Source organism: Thermothelomyces thermophilus, chromosome 5, assembly GCF_000226095.1.
Source record: "Thermothelomyces thermophilus ATCC 42464 chromosome 5, complete sequence".
NCBI classification, from domain to species: Eukaryota; Fungi; Ascomycota; class Sordariomycetes; order Sordariales; family Chaetomiaceae; genus Thermothelomyces; species Thermothelomyces thermophilus.
Genome location: NC_016476.1, coordinates 1,423,538 through 1,436,011, shown reverse-complemented (window position 1 = coordinate 1,436,011; position 12,474 = coordinate 1,423,538). Strand labels below are relative to the sequence as shown.

Sequence of the window (12,474 nt, the reverse complement as noted above, 5' to 3'; positions counted from 1 at the left end):
ATTTCCACAGGCTCGCCCTTGCCGGACTAGACACATCGGCCTGCAACCATGCCGCGCCCATGCGTCGTCGGCGACTCGTCGCCCTTTCTCAAGCGCGTCTTGATCCCGTTCTGGGTTATCCGCATCGTCATCATGGCGATCCAGATTGCCCTGTACGCCACCTTAATTGCCGGTCTCGGCGTCTTCAGCGACGATCTAGAGCGGCTTTATGACGAATATTTACAACACCAACCTCGGGTACGGCGCCGTTCTCGCCGTCGCATGTGTCATCACTGCCATCATCCTGCTCTGTCCGATCCTCGACATTGTTTGCATCGTCAAGCGCGCCAGACGCACCTTGTCCCCGCCGTTCTTCCTGGGCGTCAACATTACCCAGGGCCTCTTCTATATTGTCAACTTTGCTCTCACAATGGCCGGTCCCCGCAAGGGCGCGGTGGTCATCGTTATCAGCGTGTTCATCCTGTAAGCACTCAACCCACCGATGAGCCAGCCTGCCCTCCACGCTACCCCGTACAGCACAGCCCTGCTGACCTCCCCACCCATCTCAGCCTCTCCTTCCTGGGCCTACTCTTCTACGCCTCGGTCGTCTACCACCAGTACCGCACGGGTTCCCTGGCCGGCACCTACATACCGACCGTCAACCCGGAGATGCACAACCTCGTCGCCAGCAACACGAGCTACCCCCGGATCGCGGACCCTCCCGCCCCGCTGCAGTTCGCGTACGCGCAGAAGGAGTACCCCAAGTCGACGGCAACCTACTACGACCTGGAGTCCGTCGGCCGGGTCCGGCAGTTCGGGCCGCCGGGCTATGCTCCAGCAAACGCCGCGTGCGAGCCTTTCAGGCCGGCCGACAGCAAGACCGACGAGCCGGGCCAGCAGCTGGAAAATAGGGTGCACCCGCGTTCGGCTGTCTGAGAGCGTCGCAGTGGAGGTGGCGTTTCGTGTGGTCTTAATGGGGACCTGGTCATAAAAAAAAAACATGTTTGCATTTTGGGCGGCAGATTGTTGGGTCGTATTCCTTGCTCCTCTTTCGAGCCGCGGTTAGGAAAGGCGTCTGGCGCTCTGATTCTGGGGATTTTGACATAGACGGAGTATTGATCGAGTGCTTATTAAGGTCAAATAATTCATGTCCGTTGAGAGAGCGACATGTTGGATAACTACCTGTGGTATGCTCAAGTTGAAATCTGTTTGAAGCGGCATCTAATCTCATCTAGGCTTAGGCACAGGCACAAGCGTGACAGCAACATCAGTCAAGACCGACTCCCACCCTAATATTGTTCATCATCAAGTTCAGTTAATTGCCGGCTTCAGCAAGACAAGCTCGGTCAAACCAGAAGGCCACTGCCCCTGAAAGCAGCCTATCATACACCAAACCTCTACCTAAGCCAAGCTCCGATAACTGCCTATTGGGCGAAATTGGATCAGTTGAACAACTTCACTGGCCCATACCTCGACACGCAGGAAACATGCCATTGCCGATTGGGATGGTGCCCAACTCGCCGGAGCCCGACCCACGTGGGTTGGGTCGCGTGTATGGGCAGCCACATCGCCCTGCCAGCGACGCATCGCAGGGGCGGCCATTGGCATCAATTCTTGCCACGTAAATCCGCGAGGTGATAGGGCATCGCGACCGCCAGCAATCGCATCCAAAAAAAAAAAAAAAAAAACCGATTAGTGCCTAGGAACACGGTGCTGCTCCCTGCTATGCCTTGCTCATCAAGTCAGGGTCGAGTCAAGACTGACTTCACCCCTTCATCCTCTCAAGGTTTTCAGTTCTACTTCAAACCTTTATTTTCTACTTCAAACCTTTATTTTCTACTTCAAACCTTTATTTTTTTTGTTTTATTTCAACACCTTAGAAGAAAATAGGGCCCAGGCTCATGGCATCACCTTACCTCCCTTCGCTTACAAGAACCCGCTCTCACAGGTCCGTCTTTGTGGAGGAGTTCGGCTCGCGGGACGCATCGTCATACGTCGACGTGGACCTCCGCAACATGACGTCCTCACCGACACCGAGAGACATCCGGCGTCTTGCCTCAGACCATGACTTCGTCTATGGGGCGCATCCGGCACCCAGGAGGCTCGGGTGGTGGCCGTTTGTAGCAACCCACCTTTCTCTCCCTGCCGCCCTGATCGCCGGCATTATCTTTGTGGTCGTCGCCATCGCGTATACGAGCGAGCTCAGCCAGCAGATGCTCGAGTGTCCCCAATGGGCCAACCACTGTCGCACGGCCGACGACTGGACGGTCAAGAACCTGGGGACGGTTCAGGGGATCATTACCATGGTCTACATGATCGGCATGGCGTCTTTGGCGTATGCCGCGCTGGGGTTGTGCGAGGCGACGGTCTGGCCGCTGCTCAAGATACAATCCTTCACCATCAACGGGCTGAATGCGTACCTGTCGGTGACCCGGGGTTCCGTCATGTTGGCCCCGCGAGCGGTCATGTCCGTGAGGTCGACGGCGGCCGGGTTCGTCCTCGCCTGCGCCCTCGTCGTGACGCTGCTCCCGTTCGCTGCGCCGCCGCTCATCGGGCACGCATACTCGCCCACGTATCAAGCTGTGGAACTCGAGAGCAACTACACCTCCGGAGGCGGTATCAGCGAGCTGTACGCGCAAACCAACCCCGCAACCTCGGTCATGGTCCGGGTTCTCGCCGAGTACAACACCTGGGCGACGGAGCCGTCCTCGGAGCCCATGCCGGAGTACCGGGACTGGTACATCGACAGGGCAGCCTTGGACAAGAGAGGTGATTTTACCGCCACAGCCGTCCGGTTCCAGACCTCGATCTCGTGCCGCCCGCGCCAAGTCGAGCAGCTGAACAAGGACAATGTCTGGTGGAACGCGTTCCGGACCAACCTGACGCATGCCAGGAAGCCACCCCAAAACCAGACTGAGGATGTGGAACAGGAGGACGCCAGCACGGAGGTCTGGGTCAGCCCTCAGGCTCAGTTGACGCTGTGGGCCGACAGCTACGAGTTCGTGTCCGACCGGCGCACCCGGTCCACCTTGGTCTTCGCGGCGCTCAACGGGACGATCGAGGGCGGCAGCATAACCCCGATCATACTGGGGAATCTCACCACGGCGTTCTCGGTGGCCTGCGATGTCGAGATCGAAGCCGTCGACGACGTCCTCTCGGTCGGGAACCCTCCCATATCGTCGTCCTCGTCGTCCTCCGACACGGCCGCCGCCCGCCTCCCCGTGCTCTCCTCCACCGAAACCCTCGCCCTGAGCCCCGACGTGTCCCCGCAGACGCGGCTCAACGAGCTGCTCCTCTGGTTCGCCGTCGCCCCGCTCCTGACCGGCATCAGCGTCGACGGCACCCAGCCCATGTTCGCCAACTCGAGCGCAACCGGCCTGCCCCTGGCCCACACAACGTCCTCCGCCCTGCCTGGCAGCGCCGGAAGCAACCATTGGACGATCCCGGGCCTCGAGGCCTTTATCCGCCTCTCCATCGGCGCACTCGCCCAAGCCACCACCGCCACCGCCAACGGCGCCGCCTCCGGCGTGACGGTCCTGACGACGAGCAAGCAGACGCGCAAGCTGGAGCGGGCGCGGGCGCTGCTGCTGGTGATCCCGCCGGGCGCGGCGGTGCTGGCGGCGGCGGCGGCGGGGGTGTTCGGGGCGGCGCTGCACGCGCGGCTGCGGGTGCCGGTGATGCGGCTGGCGGGCAGCGACCTGGGGGAGGTGCTCAAGAGCTCGCAGACGGCCGGGCTGCGCGAGGTGGCGGGCACCGACGCGGCCAAGCCGTACCTTCCCCACGAGCTGGGCGCCGTCCGGGTGCGGTACGGGGTCGACCCGGCCGGGGTCGCCGGGTTCGTTGACGTTGGACACGGCTCCTCCTCTTCGTCGTCCTCGTCGTCGTCGGCGGCGGCGGCGGCAGGGGCGGTGACGGCGGGGGAAGAGCAGGAGAAGGAAGGGAAGAAGAAATGGGCAAGGATGGGGAAGGGGAAAGGGAAAGGGGAGGCAACGGGAGGAGGAGAGAGGGGAAAGTGATTGGTTTACACTTGGTATGAGATTCTCGACATTTTTGGCATTTTTATGGCCAATTACTGTATAAAATCCCTCGTTTTTTCCCCTGCTTCTCAACTTGTATCATGATGTTCAGCCCTGATGAATGCGTGTTGTGTCCGCGTGGCGCCTAGCGTTGGATGTTCGGGGCGTGCAAGTGAGGCCGAGGACAACAAAATCCAATTACCTTTAGCTATTCAGCCATCTCTGGCATCTGTAAATAGAACCGAATAGGGTGATAATGGACTGCTGCCCATCTCATTCAAAACCGGAATACCACCCGAATTTTCACCAATCAACTAATTACCCAAGACCCGAGAAGCAGATGGGAGAAGGAGGCTCGGAGCGGATCGAACCGGAACCTTGGTAGCATTTCGTCAGCGCTCGAAAATAATCAGATCATGAACCTTAGACTTCATCCTGACACTTTACGCGAGAGGTCATGAACCCGCGGCATCCCCATGCGTCGGCAGCCCCTCGCCAAGTTCGACCGCTGCCTCTTCGCTCCTCCCCATCCCGCCTCGCCCCCTTGTCGACTCCCACTCGACGAGCCGGTACGGCTCATCCTCCCGCTCGACCTCCCTGGGCGCGAAGTCAAATATCCTGTAATCGGCGTTGGCGAACCAGCGCCCCGCCACGGCGGTCCTGAGAAGCCCGGAATGGGACACCACCACGACGACGTCCGCGTCCCGCTCGTACAGGTCCGCGAGCGCGGACTGGGCCCGCCCTAAGACGGCTCCCCGGTCGTACCGGTAGGCCGCACCGGCGGGGGACGTCTTGTCCGGATAGGCGGGGTCTAGAGGAGAGAAGTCGATGTCCGGGAACTCGGCGGCCAGCTGGCCGGGTGGGGAACCCGTGTCGCAAGGCTTGCGGTAGGGTTCTAATTAGGTAGATAGTCATCAGCACATGCTCCAGCACCACTCCACTTCTCCCCCCCTTTTTCCTTCTTCCTTCTTTCTCCGTGATGATGAAACGGAAGAGAGCAAACAGGGACGGGACGCACCTTGCCAGCGGGCATCGGGCATGACGGGCACGCCCTCGTCGATCAGCCAGTCCAGGGAGACGAGGCAGGTCTGCAGGGCCCGCCGCATGGGGCTAGTCACGATGAGCTGCACCTTGCGATCGGCGGGGAGCGAGGACCTGAGGTGCTCGCGCAGATCGGCGGACTGGCGGCGGCCGAGGTCGGTAAGGGGCGGGTCCTGCAGGGAATGGTTTGCTCCTGGCAATGTGTAACATCAGTCTCCATAGACTGGCAGAGTAGGTCCGCAAGGAGAAGGGGAGGGAGGGGGGAAGGGGGTTGGTGGAGGTACGGTCAACGTTGTGGATTGCCTGAGCATGGCGGATGAGGACTAGCGTGGGCGGCATCGCGAGGAGTTGCCAGATGTGGTTGATATTCCAGCTTGGACTAGTGAGCAGGGAGGTTCCCTGATGAAGGCCTTCCGATGCGGCAGAGAGTACCATATATATATCACCTCAGGGAGGCTCCACCATCTTAAGCTAGCTGATGCTTGGGTTCCACGTGGGCCTCGTGAGCCAAGCGACAAAGGCTTAAAGGCTTATCCATATGCCGTGTGCGCGCGACTACGCCAGTACAGCAGGAGCGAAATTCAACAAGGGCTAGTGGTTAATTGTGCTTTTTTCTTTGAGGCTGCTTCTAGGAGGAGCACTCAACGACCCTCATAGAATAATTAGCGTGCTGACCCCCTGAAGGAAGCCCTCATTGCGCTCATTGTAGGGAGTAAGGAGGCCTACATATTGATGACGTCCACAGATGGAAGGTTGTCTAGAGAGAGACCGTTTTAGCCTTTGTTGATGACCAGGATTGGCTTGAGCCCGACCACGCGTGTCATCATCAAGAACTTCATTATAAGGTATTCACTGGATGGACAATCTCGCCCGACCAGATTCTTCCGGCATGTGACTGCCTTACCCGAATGGCCACCCAGGCAGCAGGGTCCTCAGCTCCTTAAACTCTACTTGAGGTCGTCGTGCATAGACATATCTGTTCTTCATCCTCTCTAGGCGAGTGGAAATAAGCAGGCACCATGTCGGCATCTTGATGATGAAGCTGCTCTCCGATTTGGTCAGCGATCTGCCTGCCTTTTTTGAGGAAGGAGTGACAGATTATTACTGCACTTCTCTGGCCCCGGGCATAGACGGCTTCAGAATCAGTCATTTCTTTCCCGAGCCTGTCGAGTCATGGGACCCGATCGGGGATTTTGGGGCTTCACGACCTGCCCTTTAAGGACCTACCATTCTCAGACCAGCGGATGCATCAGAATTCAACGGATGGCGAGAAAGAACTGCGATACGAGTCAACTAATCACGGTCACGATATCGTGAAACGGCACAAGGGATTATATGATAGCCATATTACCACCTTGTTGTCTTTCCCCGCGCCACGCAGCTGGTCGAACGCATGTGCGTCATCCAGCAGTCCTCCTACGGCACAGTCGCGGGAAAGGGGGGAGGAGCGTGGGGTCACAAGCGCGGAACGCGACACAAGCATTTTAAACCGGAACATGAAGTGGATGAAGTGGTCGAAGAAGAGAGTGTGTGCCTACAGAGGGATTGAACATGTTGAGCCTGGTGCCCAAGTGCGAAGGAGCACCGGGAAGTGAAACGGGCCAAACCACTGTGCTCTTGAGCCTTGCCCTTCGATCTCTGACATTTTGGACATGCAAATAGAATAATCCGCACTGCCAGCAGACTGCAGGTTTCAATTCAGTTGTGGTTAAGACGATGAAACACACGTAACCCACCTGAAAACTTGTTGTTCCCGTGAGGCAGGCATTCGACAGTGAATGGGTAGCAAGCGCGGTGTTGTTCCACCCCATGAGCCAAAAACAAGACGAGATGGCTTGACTGTAATGCCTTCTTCAATGAGAGGCTAATCGCAAGTGGCACTCCGCGCATGCGTCGCCTCTCGCGTGGGAACGTCGAGTGACCTACCAAAGATCATGATTCCAGCTCGGGTTCATTGCGGAAAGGTCTGATTACGACGTAACGCCAAGAGTCGCTATCACCAAGACGGTTTTATTTTATTCATTGTTGACCGACGCCAAACCGGCAGGTGCGGGGCATCACGGAGCCTTAAAAGGTTTCTGGTACCCCGAACAAACCGGCTGACTGCCGGGCACACCCCCGATCAACTCGGCGGTAATAAGACGGGAGCCGCCGAGGTCGACAAAAGCTCCGATACGCCAGAGCTTGGAAAGCCCGACCCGCCTGGAAAAATGGCGCCAACCCTGCATCTAAAAATGTTTTTTTTTCTCTTCGAGGTATTTTCCTTCCACAGGCATGACGAACGTTTACCAGAGCAGCCCAGAAGCACTTGCGGAAAAGGGGTTACACGAGCTGCGAAGACGCAGCCCATGAAGTTCGCGCTTCCGGATTCAACCACCTTCCCCCCCTTCTCTTTCTCCTTCTCTTCTCCCCTTCTTATCGGACTGACCTTCTGGCGCAAATCGGACAGTCGCGTCCGGTTCGTCCGTGAGACATTCCACGTCGGTCTGCGGCAGGAGTTGGGCGCAGCAGAATGCCAAGAACTTTGATCAACAAACGTAACGGCTTGGCTGACTCGAAAAGTCGGAATGTAACGAATGCCCAATGCCGGATGCGGCCACGGCGCGGCAGGTGGAAGCTTGGCGATAAATCAGCGCAGGGACTGCCGAAGTGGCTGGCTGTCGAGGCAACGGGAGTGCGACACCAAAGCCTGGCCACACAGCCTGCAATGCCTTTGGCATTCGAGTTCCCCTTCCGTTGCTGACTAATTAATCGACACGTCCGACCCTCGAGACTTGAATCGCAGTTCCTCTGTCGCCGCTCGCGCCAAGAGCCCTGTGTCCAGGCATTATGAGACGTCCAGAGTCTGGGCTCTTGGCTGTCGCGCTGGCAAGAGCGTTACCGACCTCGCCAAGCCCCCGTGACACGGCTGAGCCGTCAATCTGAGAGGAGATCCGACACCATCGGGCGCCGTGTTTGGCAGCACAGCCAAGGAGCCATGGCCGCTCACGTTCGTACGTTATTGCGTGGACATGCACCGACGGGAGCTCTTGTGCAGAGCCGAGACGAGATTGCGGCGCCCAAAAAACATGAGCCAAGTTGCAGGATTGCGCAAGACGATCGCAGCACTGCCTTCTGATCAGCAAGATGCCTTCTCTTGGCGCAGCTGACAATGACGCTGGCCGGTGTTAAGTTAGCGAGGGCAATTTGTAACTTAGCTGCTTGGCCGAGGCACGTACGACGCCACAAAGCTGCCGATGGGTTGTTTTGCGGTACCGATTAGTGACCGTCCATGTATTCCGTACACTTCAGAATATCGTGCGGGCACGTCGGGGAGTTCCCTGGGTTGTGGCGCACATCACTCCAATCCTTGGTGTCCTTAGCGCATACACATCCGGGAAAGAGAGATCGATGCCGAGATGATCTACGTCGAGGATGGGCGGCTTGGCAAGGCGCCAAGCGTAGCCAAGCCTCGATGATATCGCGGCGATGGGAAACGATGTGGCTTTGGTAATCTGCAGAGGAAGGGAAAACTGACGACGTTTCCGCCTTGAGTTTCGAAGAGCGCTTTGTTGTGCGGGTAATGCCACGGCTTCAGAGAGGACGAGTGCGAGCGAATAGCCGGAACCGCAAGGGTATCCAGCCACCCCGACACGTGCATTTGCTGACGCGCAACGACGGGAAGAATGTAAGGCACTCCATACCTTAGGTACCTCTTCAGGGCACCGAAGGTACCTGACTTGCTTCCAGAAACCTGAGGTATATAGTACTGTACATACATTCCCAGAGAAGCAGGTACCCTAGTGTTGCCTAGGATGCTGGGCGACTTTCGGGCATGCAGGTCTTGCCGCAAACATTACGGACTACGGAGTATTCCGTTGCTCAACCTGAACTGCAGAATTTTAAGACTCGCACCACCACACATAACGTTAACCTCCGCGGGAAAGGGTACGGCTAAGCACTCCGTAGTTGTACATACGAGAAAAATGGCCCAAGCCAAGCGCCAAGTCTGCATCGGCGACTTCACAGATTTGGCGTTTCATCTGATCTACATTGGAGCCACTTTCGCTGTCGGCCGGTAAATGCCCGCCAAGCATCCCCAAGAAACACTGGGCGGAGCCAAGGAGATCTCGTGGTGCGGCCCCGTTTAGCACACGCCAGGGAGATATGAAAATAAATATCCCACGTCTATCCCTAAGAGCCATTGCCAAACAGGTGAATTACCAAACTCCGTCTTCTGCTACCTCGTCGGCGATTAGGTTCCCAGTTGAACACTTGTGCTGGCAGGCAGATTGCAACAGACGCCCCTTCGATTCGACCGTCCACTGCGCCATTTTCACTTGGGCCCGGCGGGTGTTGTAGCATCGTCACCCGAAAGGCCGCCCTCATCCTTTTTCTGTTTACCCCGCATACAAATCCACACCGTCCCGGCTGAGCTCGCTGACTTCAGCTGCCCGGATCTCTCAAACCCCTTTTCCCGTTTCCCGACTGTTTCCATCTTGACGCGAAGAACTCATCATCATCATCATCATCATCATCACCGCCACCACCACCACCATCACCATGGGATCCGCACTCTCAAGGTGTACTTCAAGGAGTCCCGGACACTCTCCATCAGGACTCTCGGTTCCAGACATTGGGCAAAAGACCCTTGACCGACAGCCAAACTGGCTCGTCCCCCCGGCAAGATGGCGTACGAAACCTGTCAACCAGCAACCGGTCCGCTATCGCACACCCACGCCGTACCCCAAAAACCATAGGAAACCAATGGTGGACTCCACCGAGAACGTCGATGGCTCCTCCATCCCGGAGAAGGCTTCCACCTTCGAAGCGCCGGCGGTGAGCCATCTGGACATGCGCAGCAGTCACCGCAGACAAAGCCTCGCCGAATCACGAAACCCAAACTTCCAGAAGCCGCAGCCCGCTCTCAGGATAACCTGGGAGGTGTCTCCACGTCTGAACCGTTTTGAGCGTGTCGTCTAGAGCCGAAGAGCCGGCTGGTTTGCTAAGAACAACGATTCAACGAACCGAGTTGAACGCTTCATATCAAGGCATCCGCACAGCACACACACACACACACACACACACACACACACACACATTCCGTCAATGAACTCTCTCGAATCACACACGCTTGAGCTGATCTCATCCACCTCCTAACTGGGCCAAGAGACCCATGCATAAAATGGGGCCGGAACGAGTTCAACTACTAAGAGGCCGGGATCAAGGAAACCGCAACAAAGCGCTGCCCCCGCCATCACGCCCTTCCACTACCGCGACGGAACAGGCCCAAAGAGAGCAGCCAACTCACCACCTGCCTCCTCCAGCCTGGTTTGTGAGCGCCACGGTCACGGACTGCACAAGCCGCCAAGCGCGGCAGCGGCACCGAATCGATCCCCGGGGGGAGGGGGGAGGGGGGGGCGATCACCCGCTTCCCCAGAGCCAAGAAGCTCCCCGCGTCGCCTTGCCCACCGGGGGGGAGGGGGGGCGGGGATTTGAGGCAGATCCGGTTGCGGGACGGAACACCGCAAAGCGAAAAGACGGCCTTCGGAGTTTGCAGCCGCAATTCCGCGTAATATTTCCGTTCATACATCCCACGGCAGGGGCGCGGACTTGGATGCGCGCGTCCTCGCGTTACGGGCTTCTCTCCCACTCACCCGGGCGCTTGGCGCTTGGCATTTGCGCGGGACGCAGTCATTTTCCGCGTCCGTGGCTCGCTCCAGTTCCAGTTCGCGGCCACGGCCGGCGCGGGGAGATGCTTGGCTGCAGGCGGGAGGGAAACAGCCTCGAAATGAAGAGTGATAATAGGGGGTTTCTGGCTCCGAGCGCTGGATTGGGTGTTGTGCATGATGTCTGCTGTATGACTACGTGGCGTAATCATGATTTCTTCCCCCATTCTCTCCACATGGAAACTGGAGGAAGCCGGCCGTAGACGGATGGACAGGTTGCACAGTTTCGAATCTGGTTTGTGGAAGGCAAGACTAGATCTATCGCACTGTACTGATGGGTGTTCATCGGAGCATCATGGATCTGGGTGCGTAGAAGTACAAGTACCTAGGTAGCTAAATAGGCATCATCAAGGTGGCTTCATAGGCTTTTACTTGGATAGTTGCTAATAATCAGCCTTGTACATACCACTCTCTACCTGAGCTCCCTTGGCAGTGACACTCGTTGGGAAGATTTGTCAGCAGACTGCCTAGAACAAGGTTTCGCGGGCATGAGTTTCTGACAGTGAGTGATTCTGCTACGGGGCCTAGGAGAGTCCCTGGAGTCGAGTTATACGGTCCGATATTAAGATTGAGCCTCCCGAACCCAATCAGACAGCTCGATGCCGGTTGTAGCGTTAATTAATAGCCCTCTGAGCCGAGCCCCGTGCAGCTCGAGAAGCGCTAATCCCGGGCCACCCTTGGATTTCGAGGCCACTCTACATGGCTCAATTAATTACGGTGGCAGGCTGCAAACTCGGGGAAATGCTGTGCTGCTGTACTTGGCGCTGTCGCATGGCGGCAGGGTACTGAACTGTCGTCTGTGGTTCCCACAACACACAAATGGAAGTCAGGTGTGATAGTAGCTGGTGGTCTCAACAAGTCTTCCCCAAGAAAAACCAAAAACCCCAGGCACCCTTTAGTATGTGCCAATGAGAAGACGAATCGGCGTACTCTGCAGTACTCAAGGCCGCTCAAGCCACTTCCAGTAATTAATTTTGTTATCAGGATGGGCAGTGCGACTAGTACTAGTATGCAGTGATTTTGCTGCTTTGATTTTGTTCTCCCTCGATTGTGATAATCATACCCGGTACTTATGTATGCTTGCTCGTACTCAACAGTCGGCTTAGCAGCTTGGGGTGCCTAAGGTAGGTATCTACCTTCCCTACCGGAGGTACTGGGTTGTTAATTAGTGCCTGACACGGCACAGATTTGATTCAGGTAATTAGGTAGGCACACAACTTGAAGCGCTTGATTTCATCAACACATTGCATTGAAAGCTCACGCCCCGCCACTCGCCTGCTCCACCGCCGTCACACTTTCAACCCGGCCAGCAACCATGTAATTACGACACAAGCCAGCCAGGCCTCCTACATCGCTCCAGAACCTTGGCCTTCAAGAGTGCCTCGGCACGGTCCCTGTCCCAGAACACCAGAATCTGGCGCTGTCATACATGAACTTCTCTCCATTTTGCCCTTCCTGATGGTTGAGAAAGTCTCCGACAAACTGGATGTATTCTGCTCACGCCATCAGTCGGGTCTACGCGCATGTAGAAGAAGACCAAAACTGTTGCGGAACGGTCAACACGCACCTCTGATCTGGTCGATAGTCTTAGCCTTGTCTGATTCCGGGTCCTTTATTACAGCATTGTGGATGCCAAAGATTGACGACATGGACCTTCGCACCCTTATGTCGTCGTTATGCCTGTCAATGGCTTTCATAGCTATATCGATACTCGAAATGCCTTCGCTGAG

General features: G+C 56.9%; 5 protein-coding genes across 5 annotated transcripts; 4 read left to right on the top strand and 1 right to left on the bottom strand.

Moving 5' to 3' along the window:
- The first annotated feature begins 86 nt into the window (after positions 1-86).
- MYCTH_2308278 (uncharacterized protein) lies at positions 87-1,157 on the top strand. The gene is made up of 2 exons (XM_003664954.1): positions 87-462; positions 549-1,157. Exons 1-2 carry the CDS (start codon positions 209-211, stop codon positions 913-915), a joined length of 621 nt encoding a protein of 206 aa, XP_003665002.1. The 5' UTR covers positions 87-208; the 3' UTR covers positions 916-1,157.
- Positions 1,158-1,632: 475 nt separating this feature from the next.
- Positions 1,633-4,300, top strand: MYCTH_2308276 (uncharacterized protein). Its single transcript, XM_003664953.1, has one exon. The coding sequence runs from the start codon at positions 1,995-1,997 to the stop codon at positions 3,993-3,995; it is 2,001 nt and encodes a 666-aa protein (XP_003665001.1). The 5' UTR covers positions 1,633-1,994; the 3' UTR covers positions 3,996-4,300.
- Positions 4,301-4,450: 150 nt separating this feature from the next.
- Positions 4,451-5,375, bottom strand: MYCTH_2067533 (uncharacterized protein; the record flags this gene model as incomplete). Its single annotated transcript, XM_003664952.1, has 3 exons — positions 4,451-4,890; positions 5,014-5,226; positions 5,321-5,375. The coding sequence occupies 3 exons, from the start codon at positions 5,373-5,375 to the stop codon at positions 4,451-4,453; spliced, it is 708 nt and encodes a 235-aa protein (XP_003665000.1).
- Positions 5,376-7,185: 1,810 nt separating this feature from the next.
- Positions 7,186-7,918, top strand: MYCTH_2308272 (uncharacterized protein). Its single transcript, XM_003664951.1, has one exon. The coding sequence runs from the start codon at positions 7,385-7,387 to the stop codon at positions 7,562-7,564; it is 180 nt and encodes a 59-aa protein (XP_003664999.1). The 5' UTR covers positions 7,186-7,384; the 3' UTR covers positions 7,565-7,918.
- A 1,303-nt stretch (positions 7,919-9,221) lies between these two features.
- MYCTH_2308271 (uncharacterized protein) lies at positions 9,222-10,095 on the top strand. The gene has a single exon (XM_003664950.1). It carries the CDS (start codon positions 9,579-9,581, stop codon positions 9,996-9,998), a length of 420 nt encoding a protein of 139 aa, XP_003664998.1. The 5' UTR covers positions 9,222-9,578; the 3' UTR covers positions 9,999-10,095.
- Positions 10,096-12,474: the final 2,379 nt, after the last annotated feature.

What these genes read in the sequence shown, in the direction of transcription:
- MYCTH_2308278 (XM_003664954.1), top strand. Translation starts at nt 209, where the DNA reads ATGACGAATATTTACAACACCAACCTCGGGTACGGCGCCGTTCTCGCC. An exon ending in GTTATCAGCGTGTTCATCCT is followed by an intron (nt 463 to 548) that starts GTAAGCACTCAA and finishes CACCCATCTCAG; the next exon opens with CCTCTCCTTCCTGGGCCTAC.
- MYCTH_2308271 (XM_003664950.1), top strand. Translation starts at nt 9,579, where the DNA reads ATGGGATCCGCACTCTCAAGGTGTACTTCAAGGAGTCCCGGACACTCT.
- MYCTH_2308276 (XM_003664953.1), top strand. Translation starts at nt 1,995, where the DNA reads ATGACGTCCTCACCGACACCGAGAGACATCCGGCGTCTTGCCTCAGAC.
- MYCTH_2308272 (XM_003664951.1), top strand. Translation starts at nt 7,385, where the DNA reads ATGAAGTTCGCGCTTCCGGATTCAACCACCTTCCCCCCCTTCTCTTTC.